Source organism: Semicossyphus pulcher, unplaced genomic scaffold (genome assembly GCF_022749685.1).
Source record: "Semicossyphus pulcher isolate SPU_LCO1_2020_fin unplaced genomic scaffold, fSemPul1.0.p SCAF_16, whole genome shotgun sequence".
Taxonomy (NCBI): domain Eukaryota; kingdom Metazoa; phylum Chordata; class Actinopteri; order Labriformes; family Labridae; genus Semicossyphus; species Semicossyphus pulcher.
In genome coordinates this window covers 19840123-19863424 of record NW_027211670.1, presented here as the reverse complement: position 1 = coordinate 19863424, position 23302 = coordinate 19840123, and the positions used below count along the sequence as shown (strand labels likewise).

Here is a 23302-nt window from a genome sequence, read left to right as displayed (position 1 = left end):
CTCCTGGGTGAAAGAGCTTTCTGGAAGAAAAGCCTGAAGGCAAACTTCTACTACACGCTTCTTAATCCCAGCCTACCAGCTCTGGTTGGATGACTGCTTCTCCAACTGGAGAGAATAGCCATCCATGAGCACAACGCCAGAACTGATACAAAAAAATCTCTCAAATAAGATGAGAGATGAGGGGCTGAGATGCAGAGGTCTGGAACCAGGCTACACTCAGCAAAGGGGGGGGCCGCTGAGTCCCAGGGGTTTAGTGGTTTGCCATTAATAATAATGAGAGAGACTTTGGCTGCAGGAGATGGACAAATAAGCAACTGGACTTAAGTGGAAATTTGCAACAATGTTGAGCAATAAATATTGACAGTGAAGAGAACACATCTGAAATCATTGTCACCGGGGCAATTACAGAGGACACAAAAAACACTGAAAGGTTTAAGGGTAGTGCTTAAAGTGGATCGTCTGTCTCACCCTGACTCTCTTCCTCTCGCTCGCTCACCCACACACACACACACACACACACACACACACACACACACACACACACACACACACACACACAAACACACACACACACAAAAACAGAGTGTTGCAGCAGACAATGCAGCAACCGACCACTTTTCACTTTCACTCCACTCATCAACAAAAAAGAAAACTGAGCGTTCATTCTGCACAATGAGACTCACACAATTTAAGCACTTTATGCACGGACATGTAAAACAAACAGAGTTTTTACAGTTAGATGCCCTCGTCTTATTTCTGGATTTTATTCGAGGATATTTTTCTTTTGCATGGTTTAAGTTTGTTGTTCTTTGGGTTGATTAATTTAATTTATATATCTAATAGACAAGAAAATGGGATTAAAGTGGAAAATTCTCTACGTTCAATTCATCAGATTGTTTTACTGTGAAATTTTAGGCGTTTATCTTTCAATTTGTGTCCTTTTTAATAATGACTCTGGTTCTCATCTCAGTTATTTGAGATAGCATTAAAGACTCTCTTGGGGTGAGAATCAGGAGTATGTATTTTTGTAAGTATGTGCGCGCATACTGTGCACCCTGCTGCCCACTCGCATCCACCCCCAACTGCCTGTGGGCTGGACTATCTAACAGCCAACTACCTACATCCATCCCTTACATCCAGACCACCCTCGCTTCCTTCCTTCTTTCGTTTCCTTCCTTCCTTCCTTCCTTCCTTCCTTCCTCTCCCTGTCTCCCTTCTCCCCCTCCCCCCTCCTCAGATTACTGCAGTGTTTACCAGAGCTTTGAGAGACTTACCCACCAGGCCACGCGTGAGGTCACACTCGCCCCATCAGGCTAAAAAAAACCCACCCAAATCCTACCAGGCAGGCAGCCTGCTCACGCACTGGCTGTCTGTGTGTGTGGAAGTGGGGTTTTGTGTGCGTGTAGGTGCGTGTTGCGTCGGCAGTGCGGCCTACGGCGATTCTTCTCTCTGCACAAAATCCTCTTGTTCCCTCCTTTAGCTCACTCTATCGTATCTCATCTTTGTCTCATTTCACCTTGCTGCCCCGGCTTGGAGTGTCACTGATCTCCTTGCAAGACTATATTGTTAAAAATCTCCTCCTTCTCCTCCTCCTCCTCCTCCTCCTGCTCTCCTGGACAGCTTTCTTCTCCTCTGGCAAACATGCACACGTAACAGGCCTACATTGTGCTGCCTGCCTCTGCAAAGAGCCAACAGTTTTCTGCTGAGCCCTTACTTTTCCTTGGTGGGACATTAATACCAGGAGCTGGCCTGTGTGGACACTTGATGGCAGGGATAGAACAATAACAGTATTACAACACACTCACAGATGCCTCACAATGCAGACATGCTCTATTAGCGTTACTCCCTGCCCTCTGTGTCTCTCTTTCACACACACACAAATGCCTTCAGACGGAGACAACAACAGGGCAAACAGGGAGGCGCCTATGGAATCCGTGGGGTCTTAGTAGTTGATGAGATACATTTAGCATAAGTGGATTAGCCTCAATACAAACCAATCCCCCTTTGCAAGAGAAAGGCAATGAGTGAGAGAGGCTTGCAGGGAAAGAGAAGCACAGAGCTAATCAGAGAGAAAGAAAGAGAGAGAAAGAGAGAGTGCAGGAAAGGAGGACAAAGGAAGCCAGGTGTGTGTGAATGTCAGGAAGGAGTGCAGGCCTAATTTGTCAAGATACAAAAAGGGAGAAAGCAATTAAGTATCTCCGTCTGAAGCCAGGAGGAGGTTCTGACACACTGACACGAGCACACGTCATCGCTACGACGCGGCACGCCACAGCAGGCATGTGCACGTGGGTGTGGATCTATGCGGAGACGCAGCAAGTGACGCAACAAATAATATTCGGGAGACGCAACAATACCAAAGCAACAATAACAAACAAAGTCTTTCATGTCCTGCCCGTTCGTATGGTTTAATCTAAATTCTATTCCTGTGCCCTTTTCACAAGGTTGTCTAATGACACCACAGAGGAGCGATCGAGAGGTATTCAATACGGTGTTATAAAGAGGGTCATTAAAGCACCAAGAGGTTGCTGAAAGGAACTCCCAACAGACACAGTGATTGAATAAAAGATTTCCTTTGTCATTGGAAAAATTGAGACTCTTGTTCACGTGCATACTTTCCCACAAGGCTGTACAATACACTGTAGAGATTTCACTACAGCACCAGGATTGTTATCCCTTCAATATGTAAGCTAGGCTACAGAAGACATATTGAATTTACTAGATAGGATGAAGTAGTTTACCACAAACCTCTTCTCTGTATAATTTCTAGAAACTTAACTGTAAAACATTTATGATAGCCGTCATAATACGATAATTATATACACAATGTAGCTCTACTTTCTTATGTTGACCATAATTAAAGTAACTATGCACATATTAGTGTATTTGAGTGTGACTGGTGTTACCGTACCTCTTGCAGACAGCTTCTTAGTGTTGATGATTTTTGCAGCATATTCCTGTCCTGATGACTTCTTTACACACCTACGCACCACTGAAAAAGCTCCCCTAAGAAAGAAAGAACATAAACAACCAAAAATCAGTTCCATTTCACATGCTCTCCTCTCTCTCACATACACAAAGTGTGACATTTGAAGCTGCATCCAATTTTGTGGCAGCGGTTTGTTGTTTTGTGTATGCTAACAACCTTGATCTTTCCTCACACAAACACACACACACACACAGTTTACAGTCATTACTATCACAGCATCAGTGTGGGCAACAATCAAGCAAAACAGGCGCTGATATAACAAGCTTCTCAAGTGTACGTATCAGCACAGGTCGGTGATTACAAATGAATGGCCAAGTACTTTAGCTAATCTTTGATAGGCAAACAATACAACGCAAGCCCAAAAGGAAATTCAATTTGCACCAGCCAGCACAAAGAATAGGCTGCATCTCACACAACAATGAGCAATATTTAACACATTCACAAGGTAACAACGCTCAGTTATAAATCTGCTCGAGCAAAAAAGGAAGTGCATAACGCGCCATAAAACAACTCCCACTCTGAGGAGTTTCATATTGACCTACATGAATGCTCCATACATTTTTCACCTGCTGGCTGCTTTAGTGACCGCTCACTTTTGAGCATCACAGGACGAGTAATTATGCATGGTTTTCATAGAGCCGGCACAGCCTGCAGTATCTTGCCCTATGCAGTCCTGAAAGAGGAAGGCTGCCTTTTACGACTTTTGATGATATATGTAGGGCTGCTACATTTATGCTGCACTCTGCTCCAGCCACTCTGCTCCTAGTTTCAATTATTTACCAGTAAATGAGAGGTGACAGGTGACAGAAGCACAAGTCAGTGCCTTGATGTTAATAACCTATGACGGAGCAAGATGCATTAACAAACGGGAGCAGAGACATAAGCCGAGGTAAGTGGTCAGTCCACAGAAGATGCAGAGGCAGTAGAGGAGGAGGATGTGTAGGTGTGTATATGTATGTGTACTGCCTGTGCAATCAGTGCCATCGATTACTGTCAATTATTCGGCTCAGAGTGGAAACGGCAGCTGGAAATTAAGGCCTGTGTATCTTTATTTATTAAAATCAGTCTTAAACATTGTCTTAAACTCATCCCATTCTGCTTCTTTTAAAATGTCCTGTGACCCGACATTGTACATTCTGCTTTGGCAATAGAACCGTATTAATAAACAACATACAACAGTGGGAGGACCATCCCTTGTATCATATAAGGTGCAATTGTGAGTGATGTATGAAGGAGCGAAGCACACTGTGATACAGAGTCATGAGGCTTTCAGGAGGGTGTAGCATACATGTATATCAACACCGCAACAATTAAGCATATACAAAATTGTAGATTGTACGATGGTCTTTCCTCTAGCATGAGAAAAAAAATGATGTTGTTTTAATATTTATATATAAATCAAATTTTGACCTTCAGTTTGCTTGATAGGGCCAGTGTCGCCCTGCAGCCGCTGGTTTGGGTAAAACAAGGGGGGTGGGGGTGGGGGGAGCCTTCGCCGGCCAAGAACAACAGATGCTGCTGCTGCTGCTGCTGCTGATGATGATGATGAAACAGATGAGGTAGTGGCCTGGTTTTCTTGCCGTCATCAAAATACCGAGAAAACACGTCACTGCCTCTTGCACAGTAAAATTGCCGCAATAACTGCCAATGCTTGACGATTGAAGCTCCGTTTTAAAGCGTTACAATGCATTTATTGATGACATGATGTGATGATCGGGCCAGCTGGTGTGTGGGGTGTTTGGGCATTACAGTGCAAGAGAATAACTTCCTCATTAAGTGATCCAGGGGTACGTAACGTTACTCAACACGGTTACACAAATCATCTGCAGCTGCTCGGGAGGGGGGGTGAGAAAAAAAAAAGTGGTCGGCCTAGTTAGCTAGCGACCGCAGCCTTTTGGTGTATCGAGCCAGCACGGAGCTGTCAAACCCGGGGGCCGGTGAAATGTCACAGGGCTACAGTCTCCGGCGTCTCTCGGGGCCCCGCTGACGGCTGCAGCAGACCAGAAAATACCGGCTAGCAAACACGAAAGGGCTAACAGCTGTTAATGCACCAACCTCATCACCATTAGCGACTAAAAGACGCAACGCTCGTGGGCTAACTCAGCTAGTTTATCAATATCAGCGTGGTAGCTGGTTGGCTAGTAAACGAACGTTGGTGCGCTGTTCTCAGCTAGTTAGCCGTTAGCGACGGTTATGTAGCCTGACTGCACCACGGCAACAACAGATTAACATATAGTGACAAATCATTCAAGCACTGAAAATGACAAGTCTGTAAGCTATTTTGGCTAGCTATCGCCTGCTAGCTGGCTAACCAGAAATAATGTGAGGCGAGGTTGCGGGGGTGGGGGACAAAACGACAAGACAAACACGATGCACACTGTAACGTTACGACTGCTGCTTACTTCCCGAGCTCCTCGTACAGCTGGTACTCGTCGGTAAACCGGGTGGAAGTAACGGTGGTTGCCATGGTTGGAGCCGTTGAGTGGGGAGCCCGAGCCTTGGGGTACGACGGTGGCTGGCTCTCTCTCGTACGGGGTCCGGGAGGAGGGTAGCCTAGCCTCCAATACTGGAGTACCTTTCTGACAGGCAGGCAAGGCTGAAGAGGATAGAGGCGAGCAGAGACGGAAAGGGAGGGGCTGGGGAGAGGAGGAGGAGGAGGAGTGATGATGATGATGGTGTGTATGTATGTGTGTGTAGTAAAGGGGAGGAATCCTCGCGAGAATAGGCTCGTGCAGCATGAGACCAAGGCCTCGAGTTCTAGATAAGGGAATTACGACTCTTTTTAGTGAGCCAAACCTTTTGGCTCAGCCCAGCTAGAAGAGTCGGCTCTTTAAGCTCCCAAAACGGCTCTTCATTACTACTTCTCTATTTTATGATTCAGTCAACTATGATTTGACCTGTGATTGTGATAGTTCAATGTAATTATATACAAAGCCTTATAATATTCAGTATACCATAATCTTACATTATGTTTGCATGAAAACCTTAAAGGAGACATATTTTAGCTATGCAATACATTTTCTATTATTCTAATGTGTTTCTGAATCACTTGGTAAAGTTTGTTTCTTTTTAAAAATTGTATACTTATTTTTACTTAATTATTTTTCTGAGCCTCTCCTTCCTCCTGCAGCGAACAAGCCGTTTTGCCATTAAAAGGTTCGACATTAGCCACGATTGGCTGACAGTATTTGGAGTGACCGCAAAGCACCCTCCCCCAAAGTTGTAGAAAATATGGCTGCTCCAGGATCAGTTATTCAGCCTTATATGTACGAGCCAGAATCACCAGGAGGTATTGGAATGGTAAGTTGAAATCTTGACAACGACTTGACTACAAGTTAGTGCAAGAAGGCAGCCTGAGGTGAATGACGGTGAATGACGATTGGTCGACTTCAGCGTAAGCAAGGTTCTACGTAGAAACCTGCAGCTGTTCTGAACGGCTCATTTCAGAGGCAACTTTTTTACAAATGTCATTCTGGAAAAACACGGAATTATGCAGTTTTCACTTTTTCACTGTGAACACCCAAAAATGTGAAACACATGCAAAACATGAGAATATCCATTTAAATAAAAATATTAACCATAATATATATGTGTATTTACTAATAATGTCTTATGTGTTGCAAGAAATGTAACGTATTGAACGTTATAAAGATTCTTTATCTTGAACACAGTGAAATATACAGTAAATTTTTGGTCCTAGTTGTCAGACAACCATATGACACTACTTAATAATATGGTTAAGAAATAAATACACAACTCTGTACAGAAACACATGTTTCGTATACATTTTTATAGTATAGGCCTAATATGAAACAGAAAACATTTGCTCTGTTCTGGTAATGCATTTTTTCACTGTGATCTCACCGCTACTGCAACATACGAAAGTCTCACCATGTTCGGCTGCTAATGTTATTACCAAGGCGATACATTTTTGTAACATATCTAACAAAAACATTATGGTCATTTAAACAGCTTGTGTAAATTTACCTGAAGCAAGAAACAATCAAATAAATAATCTCTCAGATGGGAGCCAGAGTCACTCATTCACTAAAAGGAGCCGGCTCTTTAAGTCGACTCGTTCGCGATCGACACATCACAATCTAGTTCAATGAAGTCACTGAAAATGTGGAGAGATGGAGCTGAATTCTTTGTTCAGACTACATAAACCTTTCTTTTTAAGGATAGTGGATCATAATCAGGTGACATGTTGATTAAAGGCACGCTATCCCATAATGCTGCATATAACTGGCTGAAGACGTAGCTATAACATCCAGCTGCTGTCTTTTCTCATACATCCAAAACATTGCAGGGAACACCACACGGCAGCAGCGTTTTACTGCACTGGTTTGGATACACCCAAGCCTGCTTGGGTCTCACCACACTGCAGCAGAGATGCAAACTCTGACAAATACATCACATTTCTACATGCACATACAGACACACACCCAAGGAATTCAATAATGATTAATGCAAGTCTTGCTCTGAACACGGAAGGCCTCTCTGACCCACTGATTTTGCCTTTTGCGTCCGAGAGCTTGCGCATGTTTGTGCATAAGAGAGCGAGGGATGAGTAGAGGGAATAGAGTGACTGCTGTATCGGGTTTCCACCAACGAGCATGCACCTATGTTTTTCCACAGTGTGAGGGCTGTTAGCTTGGCGGCGCTAAAAGATGGTGTCACACAGATCCAGAGTGCCTCACTAAATGTTTAATGTGGCATGAGTGGGAGGCCATCAGAGGACAGGCGGGTGGGGCTGGAGGGAGCCATAGAGCTTGAGAGTTAGAGGCCCCGTGAGTGTGTGCGTTATTGCATGCGTGTGTGCCTGCTCAGCATTTTGGCTCGCACAGTGAGAGAAAAAATGGTGCTATTGCTTGAAAATCTTTATGTGTGGTTGTCAGCGTGGGAACACAAAGCTGGAACACTGAAAAGTTCAAATATTATGAGGCCATATCTGCAAGTGCAGCCTGCTGAATCCGTGATGGAGAGCAAGAAAAAGGAGGCCAGCATGTGTGTGTATGTGTGTGCGTGTTATGTGGAAGACAAATGAGCACTGCAACGTAGGCTACTAGCCCTCTCCTGCCCTCCTTTTCCTACGTGCTAACCCTGCTGCCTCTCCTCCTCTTCCTCCACCTCCTCAGCCTCCACAGAAGTTATATAATGGTGAACTCCTCAGCCTTTGTTATCTCACACCAACCACACACTACGCCTTGCCCGCTTGATGAGAGACAGAGGAGCAGAGGAGGGAAGAGGAGTGAGAGCACGGGAGGCCGAGAAAAGAGAAAGTAGGATGGTTTCAGCTGAAATCGGCACTCAGTAAAGGAAAGAAAGAAAGTCTTTGTGTGATTTTCCATATTGTAGTATTATTATGTTTATTGTAGTATTATTACAGCCAGACGTGTCATTTTCCTCTTGAGCAACCGTTCTCCTCTGTGCACTTACATACATATTTTTAGACTCAGTCATTTTAGGTCTTACACATCTGATTTTGAATTTAACTTGAGAACAACCACCCTCTTGATTTTTGCAACCGAAGACGTACATGAAGATGGCCGCTATCTATGTATTCACATGGTGGCCATTTTCCTCTGATGTCATTCCAAGTGGGAAGCTCAAATCCTATCCTATTATAAGGTATCTGACTAAGTGTTAAGTCAATGGAAAAATCTGGAGGGACATCAGGCCATATGACATATAAGTAAAAAAGCATATTTGCTATCTTATTAGCTGTCATTAAACAGCAGCTAATGCTAGTATTCAGCCAGTTACTAGCTAAAATTACCGTTAGCTAGGAAGTGGCTGAGAGCTAATATTACCATTTTGTAGTGATAGACAATACAATAGAAAATTCCTTGTATAAGAGCCAGGAATTTACTTAGTTAATTCACTAGTAAAAGAACAATTTTGATAACCTATTAGCTACCGTGAAACAACAGTTTCCGAGTACACTTGACCCCAAAGTCTGGTTCGTTTGAATAGTGTGAACACTCGCTTTGTGATCCGTGCCCGAGTTCACTTGAAAAGGTGGCCTCGAGTACAGTTCATGTGTCCTCGGGTACGGTAGGCTATGCATCAGATGTAAGCTAACTGTACCAAAACCACGGAAGTGGACTGCTTTTTATAATGTCTCCTCCGTAATCTGCGTATGCGCGCAGCACCGCCAGTTTCCCCCTCTGAACTGCACAGCCAGGGCTGATACCGTAGGAATGTAGGTGAGAGGGTCGTTCTTGAAATTTTCTTCAAAATATGAATAATAGTAGGCATAGTGCGAAGGTCTGTATGGTTTTGGAATCATGCAATTCGCACTCTTTTCTACGCTGGAAAAACAACATAAACAATGTTCCGTGGTTGATGACACTCTCCTTCTTCTCCTTGTTTTTGAGGTGCATTACCGCCACCTTCTGCCTTGGAGTCCTACCAAATTCTGCCCGTCTCCGTCCGAGCAGCGCTCGAACATTGTTCCACATTTGACTGCGCCGAGTTTGACAAACAGACTGAATGAGTAATAGATACAATAAAGTCCTAACCACCGTAACAGCTTCACTGTTTACTAACCCTGTCTCTGGAGTGTTTGTGACGTCAGACGGTACCGCAGCAGAAACACGGTAATTTTGGTGGGAAAGAGGTTTATGTTGGCTAGCCTTTTCTATTGTATTGTTTAACACTACAAAATGGTATTGTTAGCTTTTACCACTTCCTAACTAACAGTAATAATAGCTAGTAATTGGCTAATTGCTAATATTAGCTTTTGTCTGAAATGTAGCTAAAAGGTTATCAAATATGATGTTGTAACTTGAAATACGGCCCTATGTTCCTCAGGTCTGTTTTACTGTTCGATGAGTATTTCAGTTGCTGATCAACCAAGAAGCATTCAAATGAAAACGATTGGTCAGATATCCTTAAAACCTTAAACACAGCAGTAAAACATTATAACTGCATTTTAGCTTCCGGCGCTTAGCGTGACGAGAGAGAAAAACACAAAACGGCAAGAGGATGTTTATGCACTTGCAATGTGGCTCCACATAAGCTCAGAAAAAAGGGTAATTGATTATGCGGATGACACGATAACTAGTCAAACTGGTTTCAAGTCATGTTTAGAAATGTAGTAGTTATTGATTGGAGATATGTTGCATCTTTTGTGCACGTTTACTTAAGTTTCTGGGGAGGATAAAGGGAGATACTTGTAATATTGTCTGCATGATTTCTGTAACTTATCCCTTAGAATAGGCTACCAGATTTGGGCTAACTAAGATCGCAGATTCAGGCAACTGCATATAGTGAGACGTACCAGGCAAGGTCATTATATAATTTTCTCTGGGAACTTACCTAAGAAGATCGAGGGTATGGCACAGAGATTTATGCAAAGTGATGGCAGGTTCACCGATATATCAGAGACACTAACTTTAAATACTTCATCTGTTAGCATAGCTACGTTAGATAGGCACATATATTACAGACCTGCAAACCTTTCCCCAAACATCATCATCGTGTGCGCATCATGTCACTGCAGGGTATCCAGATTTGCGCTTTGCAGGCTCAAATGTTGTCTATAAAGATATCTCAAAATTGATGAGTTATGTTGTCGATGTTACCTTTGACCAACACAAACGTATCAACATCTTGGATAAAAGCAGATTATTGTGGATTTATTCCAGTGTTAAGTGTCCTCACAAACTCCCCTCACTGAATCTAGCTGCAGGCAGGAGAGGAAACCAGTATAATCCAGTAGTATCAGCAGTAGAGAAATCTGCCCACCTATATGTCTTTTTGTATGAAGCTTGCAGCAGTACACCCATGCAGTACTTTTACATGCTCTCTTGGAGCTAAAACAGTCCTGTGGTATGATCTGCAGAGCCAAAATATCACATTTGTGTTTGCAGCCTTCTCCCGTGGCTAACTGATGCTCTCTTTGTATCCAGAATAGACTAATTGTGCAAACAGGGCTGCAGTAGCTGCAATACATTTAGGCATGACTTTTCCTTTGTTGTGACTAATGAGGGTGAACATGCCATCTGTTACATCATCGCAACCCAGAGAGTGAACGGGGCCAAGAGCTGAGTCATGACACTCCTGCTCCTCCGCCGCTTTCTTTGGAGAAATAATCTGACTGGAGGAAGTGAATGAGTAACGCTCCTTCCTCCTTCAACAGATACCGCCGTCTTGATGGCCCGCAGCGATAAGCTACACTGACCCGACCTCCAACTGCTCGAGTCGACTGTCGTGGTCGTGTAGGACAGCGCCCGGGCTGTCAGTGTGTGTGGCTGAGTGGGTGAAAAGCGGGGTGTCGCTGATGAAAGGCCAGTGTGCTCAGTCAGCTCAGCCAGGATAAATAAATAATGGTACATTTTTGAACATCACAGCAGAAATCAGAGGTGACATGTTCTCTGCTCCCGTTCTTGATGATTACAGAGTTTAGTCATTCAAAGTTGGGAGTCTGCTCTTTTATACTTTTATGTTTTACTCAGTCAGGCCAGAGAGACTTACACTGATGCAACAATACCTCCCTGTCATGGTCTGGCTGCTCTGGAATGCCTCTGATTACTCCATGTAGGCTTTATCAAGACCTACTTAAAAAGGATCTGTATGCTGCCAAAATAATATAACTAACTAACTATACTTACTTTTTTCACAGTAGTCCTGTTCCCATAGGTAAAGCATATTGAAACTGACTGCTCATACTGACCATTAAGGGTGGGTCCAGTCCTCATTCTGTCTTTTAGGACCAACCTTCCCAATTAGTGCTAATATCCCTCATATCGGCTTAAGAGGGAATTTCTTGCAACAACTTCTGCTTACCTGAAGTGTGAAGGCCTCCTATTTACCTCAGACAAACGGAATACAGTATATGTACGATAGCAGATAGTAAAGTTTCCTTGGTGCATTTGATTATGTGAGTATTGTTTAATGACAGACTTGTAAAATGGGAATCTTTCCTGTTAATGTAATGTTCTCTGTATTTTTTGTTAAAGTTGTAATCTCAAAGATCTCAGTTTCGTTCTCTTTGGTGGCACCTGTGGCGATAAATGGTAATTGCGGGGGCACACTTCCCAGATATCCAGACAGTGTTGCATGTGTGACGTCCATGGTTGGCTCCGGTTGTAACTCTTGATTTTCCTCGCTGACGGTCGCTTTCCTTTTTAGACTGTTTCCTTCATCTGAGCGTAAAATTTGTTTCTTTTTCTTTGGATTTTCACTTATTGTTGAAGTTGAATCTGTAGTCATCGATCTTTTCTTTCTTTGTTCGGTCGTAGTAGATTACTGCAGAGAGCGGAAAAGCAGCCGCTTAGCTCCGCCTACCCTCTCTGGCAGACCAACCACTGCTGGCTGATGGAAAACGCGTCACTAACTGGGTGCCGCTTGTGATTATTTTCCATGAATGTCGCCACAGACACCCAGTCTGTAATACTGCAAATGCAAAGGCTTTCATCAGTGGGCCATAGGCTCAATCACCATTGTGGTACCTCATTCAGCAATAGATAGAGACTTAACAGACATTTATTTACATGAAATCTTCAGTGTTGATGGAGAATGATGCAATGCATGAAGCAAACAATTCCAAAGTGCATGCTATTGAAAGAGAAAGCTGAGTTCAATTGCATGCACTAGGCTACACTACATGCGAGCTATATGGCTTTAAAATATATGCTTGTCAATAAAATCCTCTGCACTCATATTTTGGGATGAAATGTTGGCTGTTTGTAGGTAGCTTGGTAGCTTGTTTGCAGCACAAGCAAAGGCGGAGACTGAAAAGCTGGTAAAGCCTGTATTTCTTCATGGCCACCAACTACATCAAACTATGATGCTGGTGCTGGAGGAATATCACACACTGTGCCAAGTTGCACCCAAGAGATGGGCCTTTTTCATACTTTATTCCTAACTTGGATCCAAAATCGGCTTACAGTTCCTATAAACTTGGGCAGTAACATCATCAACCATCAGCAGAATATCCCACTAAAGGGCCTAGAGGCTAAGTAGGCTGATGGACCCCCACCCTGTGTCTTTAGTTTTTGTGTACGCACATAGGCAACATTCATGTGTCAGCACAAGCACACAGGAAGAAGACTGCAAAGCAAATAAGCACAGAAAGCGTGAAAAAAAAGTGCAGGTATCAAAGCTGACAAAAAAGTTTCAGAAGTTGTTGTGAGAAAGGAAATGCATTTATCTCATTACTCACACATGAAAGAGAAACTCTGCTCAACCCTCTTTTTTTGTGCAGGACTTCTATGCTTGTGAACAACATGGGCCCCCGGGTATTCAGCGATGAATCACAAATGATTGTAATTTAGGAACATGAGCTATAAAAGCTCAATATCTGAAATAACGATGGGCTTTAAAGCTTCTTTAGGGCCGCCGTTATAAGTCAGGGCCTCAAGATCAGACAATAAAGCATCCAACACGTTTTCTGCATTTCACGTCTCTCTCCACTAGAGGTCAGTCAAGTGCAGCCCTGCACATCAACAGTGGTCACCAGTGAAAATGAAGCAACTTTGTCTTTGTAAAGAAGAAGCATCTGCAAGAGGAAGTAAGAAGGAAATGGCTTAATGATTGTGACGACGTTGGACAGACCAAAGAGAGTGACAAAATATATTAATGAGGCGATATCTATTATTACTTTGAATAACTTGGATGGTCTTTAATGTATATGTCGCTATGTTACTGCAGTTATCACCTCTGATACGTTCTACTGCAGTGGCTTTTATCGCCATTTGTTCTCAGTTGTATTTGTATTCAGGTTCACCTCTCAGAAACTCTGAGAGACGAGTGAACTTTCAGTCAAGCTTCACTGTTCACACCACCGAAGGCCGAGACAGCAGGTTCGCTTCCTGTGGTAACAGAGAAGCCTTTCAGTCTACAGACAGCATATCTATACATACACTGTAGTATAAACATGGACTTAATGTATGTTAAGAAACACTTTGTGCAGCTACATCAACAATTTCCACAATATATTTAATATTCTGTGCTTCAGATTGCAGAAAGCATCACTTCCTGATCCGACCACACAGTTTAAATTTACTATGTGAAACCTCAAGGCCTGTTTTCTTTAAAAGGCTGCCTTTGTGATAAAGTGACACTAAACTATACAAGGTACTAATATGGTCCCTTTCTAATATGCAGAATGTGACAGACATGAGACCACATCAACACAAATGTATTAAAAAATGTATCTGACGTTTATTTCTAGCTCTGCTGTGGAATATATTTCAATAGAAGCCCAAAATAACCCCCCAAAATGACAAATATCAGCACCGTTATGCACCTTAAAGTCTTTTGTCAGTCAAAGCATGGACCGTACACGGAGGCAATGAAACTGGCAGAGCACAACTTGGACTCTGCTTCCACCATCTGTTCAGCAGGCAGAGCTGCAGCATGTTGACGCTTGAGCTGTAAAAACTCTGACACACCTGGAAAAGGAGAGAGACTCGAGGGAAATATAAAGACTTCCTGGTGAGCTCTGAAGGATCTCTCTTGCCACTACAAATACAGAGAATCATTTTATGGACTACTAACTCTATGAGCTTACATGTGGCAAACATATACAGAACTCCGATCCACAGCTCCTTCCACAAGCTCTGATAAATGTCTCCAAACATGTGAGAAACCTTCGCGACTGGGAGAAGACGCCAAGCATCATAAAACACAGGTAAGCTCCGAAGCCAACTCATATCTCCGCTCAGGTCAGGAACTCATCAGTGAAGCGCTTTTGTTTTCTGTCCTATTAGAGCCCCTGTGGTTCTGGATCCCAACACTGCCTCTCCATGGCTCTCTCTGTCTGTCAGTCATCCATCACTTGGGTTTACGACCACATATACGTTAGCACTAAAGTAGCAAATGTTTTAGAAGCATACTAACATGCTAAATTAAACATCATAAGCTATTAGTTTAGCATGTTAGCATCAACGTTATGAATGTTTCCAATGCTGACGTTAGCATTTAGCTCAATGCACTAATGTGTTAAATACAGCCCCTCAGAGCTGATGGCTTGGTTGTAAACTTGTATAATTTTTCTTATTTTGAAATACCTGACCACTGGTTCAAACCCCGGTTTGGGCAAGGTGGGCCCTTTCTGTGCGGAGTTTGCATGTTGGTTCCCTCTGGGGTCTCGGGCTTCCTCCCACAGTCCAAAGACATGCTTGTAAGGTTAATTGGTGACTCTAAATTGCCCGTAGGTGTGAGTGTGACAGGTTGTCTGTCTCCATGTGTCAGCCCTGTGATTGACTGGCGATCAGTCCAGGGTGTACTCCGCCTCTCGCCCAATGACAGCTGGGATAGGATCCAGCCCCCGCGACCCTGAACAGGATAGGCGGTGTAGATGATGGATGGATGGAAATATATGACTTTGATCATTGAAATAATTGCCCATGATATTTTATCATACAGTATTGTGTAACTATATATTGCAGTGCTGCATAGTTTTAAATGTCCAGTTAACAAACATACTACACCCTTAACCATATGCAAAGTCTTAAAATGTTTTAATTATAAATACCAGTTTATCTTAAAATTTCTGTCTTTTGACTGTTTGCAGAGCTTTTCGTATTTGCAGTTGATGCAATATAAAGTCAAGTTATAGCCTTTGTTATAGCCCGAAGGGACAAACAGAACAGGGAGAACACACAGCCGTAACAATTACATAAATTCTGAAAAACTGTTTTTTTAATGTGATTTCAAATCATTTTCTGAACAAAATCAATGTTTTATGTACCAATAAAGCTGATCCAAACATGCTGTTACGATTCATTTGAAACAGAAGTTAACTTTGTAGTAAATGAAACTGTTCTAAGAGTTGTGGTTTATTCAAGGGTACTTTGAGTATTGCTAGACAATGCAAGAAATACCAGCTTCCTGTTTTTTACAACATCAAACAGGAAGGAAGCAAGAGACAGTTTCTCATATTTATGCAAATCAAAGACTTCTCTGCTTACAAGCGACTACTTTCAGTGAGTGAACGAGCGTGCAACCAAAGTTGTTACTGACGTAGGTAAGCATTTCCTTCAACTTTACAACTGTTGAATCTTAATATCAGCCTGTATCTCATCCTGTCATTCTGTACATGAAATAATTACGTCTGTTTTTAATGTAGTTTCTGTGACTAGAAGATGGACCTGTAAAGGAACTTTACAGGTCCAAGACCCGGGTAAATACCATCTATGTGGAGTATCAATCGACAAACATGGGAATTGACGAGTCAAACACGGAGGAAAGGAGTGTTGCTGATGAAACAGGTGAGGAGTCTGGAGGTTAAGGAGAAAGAAAAGGGTGCAGAAAAAACTGTAATCATAAACTTTAGGTGAAAAAAAGTTAGCAAGTTAATAAGCTTAAAAGCACTAGAGACGTCTTATGATCCGACTTTCGTCTGCGGTAATGATTCACTATAATATACTTCTGTAACAAACTGCTTATAATGGGGTTTTCTGGTTTCTCTCAGAGTCACTTCCCTCTATTCAGGCTGTGGTTCACCATTTCCATCCCAGCTACTCCGCACAGAGTGGAGGCAATGTGGTCGCTCCCTCCATCATTGGCTCTAGCGTTCGCGACGTAAACATCAATATCATCTCAACAGGCCAAGGTAGATATACATGAGGAGTGCAAGTAACTGAATCTGGGGTTTGGCTTCTGCTGATCTTCTTGTTTTTTGCAGGATCTGTTATTTCGCCCAAAGAAGAATTTAACCACGATGCTGCTCCACAGTCCAAAAGTGAGTACTTCTTACTACCCATTACTTTGTTTAGAAGTTAATGACATATTGAAAGTTCAAACCCTTAATAACCTCTGAATGCATTTTTCCTTCAGATAAAATTGCAGAATGTCAACAGAAGCTCAAGGCGACTCTGAAGATGAGGTTCAGTCACTTGCCCGAGGGCATGACAACAGAAGGGAACAAGACACCTCTCAATAAGATCTACACAGAGCTCTATATCACTGAAGGAGGAAGCGGCGAAGTCAATACGGAGCATGAGGTGAGACAGATCGAGACGGTGTCCAGGATGCACGCTGCCCAGGAGAAATCAATCCACTGCAATCACCTCTTTGTTCCTCCACGGGGACGAGACCTCCCCGTAAGAACCGTGATCACAAGGGGAGTCGCTGGCATCGGAAAAACCGTATCAGTCCATAAATTCACTCTTGACTGGGCTGAGGAGAGAGAAAACACCAACCTGGACTTTGTGTTTCCTCTCTCTTTCCGAGAGCTGAATTTGATGAGGAAGAAACCCCGCAGTCTTGTGGAGCTTCTCAGTGCCCTTTTCCCTGAAACAAAAGACACAGGAATCTTTACTTCTGGGGAAAACAAAATCCTCTTCATCCTGGATGGTCTGGACGAGAGTCGCCTATCTTTGGACTTCAACAAATGTGAAATACTTGCTGATGTGACACAGCCAACCACGATTGCAGTGCTTCTGACCAACATCATCAGGAGAAGGCTTCTACCTTCGGCTCTTGTCTGGATAACATCTCGCCCGGTAGCCTCCAATCAAATCCCTCTAGAGCACATTGATCTGGTGACCGAGGTGAGAGGGTTCAACAACCCCCAGAAAGACGAGTACTTCAGGAGAAAAATTAGCGACAAGTGCTTAGCAGACAGGGTTATCGCACATGTGAAATCCTACAGGAGCCTTCACATCATGTGCCACATACCAGTCTTCTGTTGGATGGCCGCGAGTGTTCTTGAGAAGAAGTTGGCAACGGCCGACAGTAAAGACACGCCAAAGACTCTGACTCAAATGTACATACACTTCTTGTACTTGTACATGGACAACATGAAGAAGAGGCTGCATGGAAGGAAAGAGTCAAACACAGACTGTGTGAGAACTAACCTGATGTCACTGGGTAAACTGGCCTTCAAAGAGCTCGAGAAGGGCCACTTGATCTTCTACGAGAACGACCTCATCCTGAATGGTATCAAAGTCACGCAGGCATCTATGTTCTCTGGAGTCTACACCCAGATCTTCAACGAGGAGCTGACACTGTGCCAAGAGAAGATGTTCTGCTTTGTGCACCTGAGTGTCCAGGAATTCTTTGCGGCACTGTACGTCTACCTCACGTTCAAAAACGACAAAATCAACGTCTTGGTGAAGAAGTCGTCCGTTTCCAGGCTATTCCTGTCAAGAGATTCTTCTGAGCTTATGCTCTATAAAGCTGCAGTCGAAAAGGCTTTGCAATGCGAACATGGACATTTTGACATTTTTCTGCGCTTCCTTCTGGGCCTGTCTCTGGAAACAAATCAGACTCTGCTGAAACATCTAATGACCAGCAACAAAACCAACCAAAGGACAAGACCTGAGATCCTTAAACACATAAAAGATAGGATCAAGGCGAATCCATCCCTAGACAGATGCCTCAACCTCTTTCACTGTCTGAACGAGCTGAACGACCACTCTCTTGTGGAGGAGATTCAGAGCTTCCTCAACTCCGGCAGTCTCAACAAAGCCAAACTTTCACCTGCCCAGTGGGCCACTCTGGTGTTCGTCTTACTGACGTCAGAAGAAGAGCTGAGTGTGTTTGAACTGAGCAACTACGCCAGGACAGAAGAAGGTCTCTTGAGGCTACTTCCTGTCGTGAAAACAGCCGAAGTAGCAAAGTAAGTGCTTTCCGGAAGTTGTTCTTTAGACCACACACCCTTTCAGAGTTGTATTTTTCTGGGACAATGTAAAGGTTAAAGGTTAAGAGCAATGTTTTGGGTTTACTGCCTGCAATTGTACCGTTTAGGTTCACACTCTTACTGCTCTTATAGCATAGCATGCAGTTGTCTTACGCAGAAACTCTGCACTTCCTGTCCAGACTAGCTGGTGAAGGAGTGCGTGGAGACAAACAAAGGCAAAAGAGAGTGCATGAGACCGTAGTGGGTGCTTGCAGTATGTCTCATCTCAACATTGTCATTTCTTTATGACTTATTTACCTTCTCATGCTTGCTTTTTACTGCAGTCTGAATGCATGTAACCTCACCACAACCTGCTGTGAAATACTGGGGAACGCCATCAGCTCATCTAAAATCAGAGAGTTGGACCTGGGCAACAACAACCTCACAGATGATGGACTAATACTGCTCTCTAAAGGACTCAAGGACAGCAAACTGGAGACACTCAGGTCACAACCCAGCAAGTTTCTTTGTGTCTTTTTTTTCTCCCCTCAAGTAAAAAAATGTTCTTAGCGACCATTTCTGTATTGTGTTTATTGTTTGTTTAGACTGCGGAGCTGCAACCTAAAAGAGCAAAGCACAGATGCCCTGGGCTCAGTTATCAGCTCAGCTTCCTGCCAGCTGAAAGTGTTGGACCTCTCTGACAATGACCTTCTGGATATAGGAGTCCAAAAGCTCTCTAGTGATCTGGGGAGTCCTCACTGCAAACTGGAAATACTAATGTGAGCACCCTGAGTGAAATTCCATGCCAGGTTAATTATTTAGCAGAATACAGTGCAGAGCCAAACATGCAAAGTAAGTACTCGCTGTTGTTTGTTTTAAAGTTTGGCCCTGTGCAGAGTGACAGAAGAAGGCTGCACTTTCCTGGCCTCCGCTTTGAACTCATCCCGTCTTAGAGAGCTCGACCTGAGCTACAACCACCCAGGAAACTCAGGCCTGGAGCTGCTGACTGCTCTGGAAGGCGACCCACAATGCAGCCTGCAGAAACTCAGGTAGGGGTGGGGTCGGCTGGAGCTCAAATGTTGAATCAACCATCAGAAATTGGCTATTGAGGAATGTCCGCTGATAAGGATATTGCGATATAGACATACCAAAGACATACATGAGGTCACCAGTCTTAAGTTTTTCTTGGACAAACCTAATCTTCTTAATTCACTCCATATATCACTGTATACTTAAGTGATCTGCAGTCAGCATCCTGTTGTTCACCCGCATTCTGTGAACATCCTGGGCATCGGCCAAAACAGTAATGCGTCATACGTGAGATTGAACGTGATTGACATCATTTATTGACAGCTAAAATCAACACTTGTACACAAGAAGCATTTTGAATAACGTTAGCTGGCAAGGTAATTTGGCAAACTTGCAAGCAAGTAAGCTACAGCTAACCAGTCAGCTGTAGGTTGGCAACACTGCCTGGATCTGGTGTTGGTTGCTTTGTAACGTTAAAGATATTATCTCGAAGATTTCAGTTGCGTCCTCTCTGGCGGCCCCATTGGTGATAATCAGTACACTTCCCAATTTAACCAGACGTTTACGGCTGGCTCCCTTTGATACGGTTGTAACTCTTGCTTTTCTTCGCTGACGGTCGCTTTCCTTTTTAGACTGTTTGCTTCATCTGAGCGTCGAGTTTGTTTCCTCTTCTTTGGTTTTTCACTTATTTTTGAAGTTCTATCTGTAGTCATCGACCTTTTCTTTGTTTGTTCAGCCACAGTAGATTACTGCACTTGCAGAGAGCGGAAAAGCAGCCGCTTAGCTCCGCCTACCCTCTCTGGCAGACCAACCACTGCTGAGTGATAGAAAACGCGTCACTAACTGGGCGCCGCTTGTGATTTTTTCTGCGCAAGTCGCCACAGACAGCCAGTCTGTAATACTGCAAATGCAAAGGCTTTCATCAGCGGGCCATCGGCTCAATCACCATTGTGTTACCTCATTCAGCGATAGATAGAGACTTAACAGACATTTATTTAAATGAAAATCTTGGAGATTATATCTTGAAGCAACAAATTATTTTTTAAAGGAAACTAACCAAGTAGATCAGTCCCAGGAGAGTTTTCTACATTAGCTAGCTAAAAATGTATCTGTGTTAGTGAGCAAGCTAATGGAAGCTAAGAAATGCCTCCCATGTGTTGCACACCATTGATTTTGATACCGTTGGAGAACTAAATATTTAACATTTTTGGCCAAAGGCTTTTGGCTTTTGTGAAAGAAGGAAAAGGTTGCAATCTGGTTATCTGCAAACACAAAGTGATTAATATCTGTAAATTGCTTCACATTACCACATTATTTCTTTTAGCGTGGAGGAGTGTGATGAATCCAGGATTCAGCCAGGTCCAAAGAAATGTGAGTAACCAGCACTTTTCTGCCTCCTTCATGAGACAACATTAAGCAGTGTATAATAATGACTGACATTCTTGATCCGTGTTAACAGATACCAAAAAGCTCACCCTGGACCCAAACACAGCGCACACAGACATTTTTCTGGAGAAGGAAAACAGGAAAGCGACGCGCTGGACCAGGCAAAAATATCCCGATCACCCAGAAAGGTTTGACTTCTGGACACAGGTGCTGTGCACAGAGGGACTGACTGGGCGCTTCTACTGGGAGACTGAATGGTGTGGGAGGGCTTTTATTGGAGTGGCCTACAGGAGGATGTGCAGGAAGGGAGAGGAGAACGACAGCTGGTTAGGCAGAAACGACTCCTCCTGGGGGCTTTACTGCACCAAAGATGGGTACAAGGCCTGGCACAACGCCGTGGGCACAGCTGTGAACATCCAATCCAACTCCAATAAAGTAGGAGTCTACCTTGACTGGTCCTCGGGGAGACTGTCCTTCTATAGGATCGCCTGCGGTGCAATGACCCTCCTCCACACCTTCCACACCACCTTCACAGAGCCCGTCTACCCGGGGTTTTGGCTCGGCTGGGTGGACTCAGTAGTGTTCTTGTGCTAAATGTTACCCAGACAAAGTGAGCATTTTCATGTTTCCCCTCAGTGTCTGACTAAACAATGAGGACATGTAACATAATGTAGTATTTTACTGTTGCATTGCTCTTTAAAGTTTATTGGAATGTGCTTTCTGATTCAGCATCCCCCCGTGGTTCCTGTGTCGATATAGGAGAGAAGAGAGGAATGCGGTTGGGAGGGAGGGTTCTGAGAACTGAGACAAACAGAGGAGAAGGGGTTAGACAGGCTTATATGTGTACGCAAAGACAATTGCAGGTGGGAGGTACAGGTGTGAGAGCTAACGAGACACAGGTGATGGAGGTAGCAAGGGAGGCGTGGTTCTGTTCCTGAACCTATGTTATAATAATAACTTCCGTTAAATGCTGGTTTCTCTTAGATAACAAAAAACCTTTTTGTAATTAATAATAGTTTGGGGTTTATTTGCCAAGACTGTTGCTTGAGAGTCATAAAAATCTGATAATCTAAGGTACGTCCATTCTTTAAAGGGCACATACTTTAGCTATGCAGTCAATTTTCTATTATTCGAATGTGTTTTTGAATCATGTTGGTAAAGGCTGTTTTGTTTTAAAAACTGTATACATATTTTAATTCTTTATTTTTCTGAGCCTCTCCTTCCTCCTGAAACGAACAAGCCGTTTTTGCCATTCAAAGGTCAGACCTTAGCCACGATTGGCTGACAGTATTTGGAGTGACCGCGTAGCCCCTCCCCCAAAGTTGTAGAAAACATGGCTGCTCCAGGATCAGTTATTCGGCCTTATTCTGCGTTCACACCGAATGCGAATAGACGGAAATCTGCAGCGAGATTCCATACAAAGTCAATGCAATGACGCGAGTAGACGTGAATTTGCGTCAGGCGGAAAAAAGTAGAACTTCCTTGGCGAATTCGCGTCATGTGGTGTAGCGAAAGCTTATCAACATAGAGTCTCCTGACGCCGTTGGTAACCATGGAGATAAGCCTCACTTCCTCTCCTCCATTAAGGAAGTGAAGGGCGAATATTCACCTGTTATTTAAACGCAAATTTTGATCCAGCGGTCAAACTCGCACGAGTAACGGTGTGAACGCACAGTTCAATGTACGAGGAGGTATCGGAATGGTAAGCTGAAATCTTGACAACGACTTGACTACAAGCTCATGCAAGAAGGCAGCCTGAAGGTGAATGGCAGTGAGTGACGACTGGTCGATTTCAGCGAGAGCAATGTTCTATGTAGAAACCTGCAGCTGTTCTTAACGGCCCATTTCAGAGGCGACCTTTTTAAAAATGCGATTCCTGAAAAACACGGAATAATGCAGTTTTCACTTTTTCACTGTGAACAACAAACACCCAAAAATGTGACACTCATGCAGAAGATGAGAACATCCGTTTTAAAGAAACGGCCCCTTTAAGCAATTAGAAATATTTGTGTGAAGGAATCTGGGAAATTTGAAGTACTTCTGTAGAGAAGTTAAAGTGAAAAAGTCCAGGCTGACTTGTACTTTTCTTAAGAACGTCTTTTACTTCCTCTAAAAATGTTTTCTTTTACTTGTATTTTGTACAGTGCTGTTTAAATAAACTTTTTTTATAGAACAAAGAGAGCTGCACTTTATGTAAAAAACAAAAGGTGCCACACATGTAAGTTATTTCACATTTCATACTTTACATTTGTTTATTTGTAATGAAGTTTTTCATTGTGTAGACACAATCAGGAACAACTAGAGAAAGGAGAAGTACAACGTGA

The 23302-nt window shown here is 43.3% G+C and overlaps 2 protein-coding genes across 14 annotated transcripts in view; one reads left to right on the top strand and one right to left on the bottom strand.

Annotated features, from left to right (window-relative positions):
• The window catches only part of LOC138593100 (calcium/calmodulin-dependent protein kinase type II subunit gamma-like), a 44195-nt gene extending 38612 nt beyond the window's left edge, over positions 1 to 5583 (bottom strand). For all 11 annotated transcript variants that reach the window (XM_069663942.1, XM_069663937.1, XM_069663940.1 and 8 more), the window contains exons 1-2: positions 5389 to 5583; positions 2909 to 3003 (exon numbers count right to left, since the gene is read on the bottom strand). In XM_069663942.1, coding sequence (XP_069520043.1) covers positions 2909 to 3003; positions 5389 to 5453 — 160 coding nt within the window. In that variant the 5' untranslated portion in view covers positions 5454 to 5583. The remainder of the gene's footprint in view (positions 1 to 2908; positions 3004 to 5388) is intronic.
• Positions 5584 to 14417: 8834 nt separating this feature from the next.
• Positions 14418 to 23146, top strand: LOC138593051 (NACHT, LRR and PYD domains-containing protein 3-like). 3 transcript variants are annotated; one of them, XM_069663883.1, is made up of 10 exons: positions 14418 to 14627; positions 16068 to 16209; positions 16413 to 16553; positions 16626 to 16682; positions 16778 to 18563; positions 18908 to 19069; positions 19169 to 19342; positions 19445 to 19612; positions 20917 to 20963; positions 21052 to 23146. In XM_069663883.1, the coding sequence occupies exons 2-10, from the start codon at positions 16158 to 16160 to the stop codon at positions 21570 to 21572; spliced, it is 3108 nt and encodes a 1035-aa protein (XP_069519984.1). In that variant the 5' UTR covers positions 14418 to 14627; positions 16068 to 16157; the 3' UTR covers positions 21573 to 23146. The 3 variants fall into 3 exon arrangements, with proteins under 3 accessions (XP_069519984.1, XP_069519983.1, XP_069519982.1); XM_069663882.1 differs by having other exon boundaries at positions 14418 to 15965; XM_069663881.1 differs by having other exon boundaries at positions 14418 to 16209.
• The last annotated feature ends 156 nt before the right edge of the window (positions 23147 to 23302 follow it).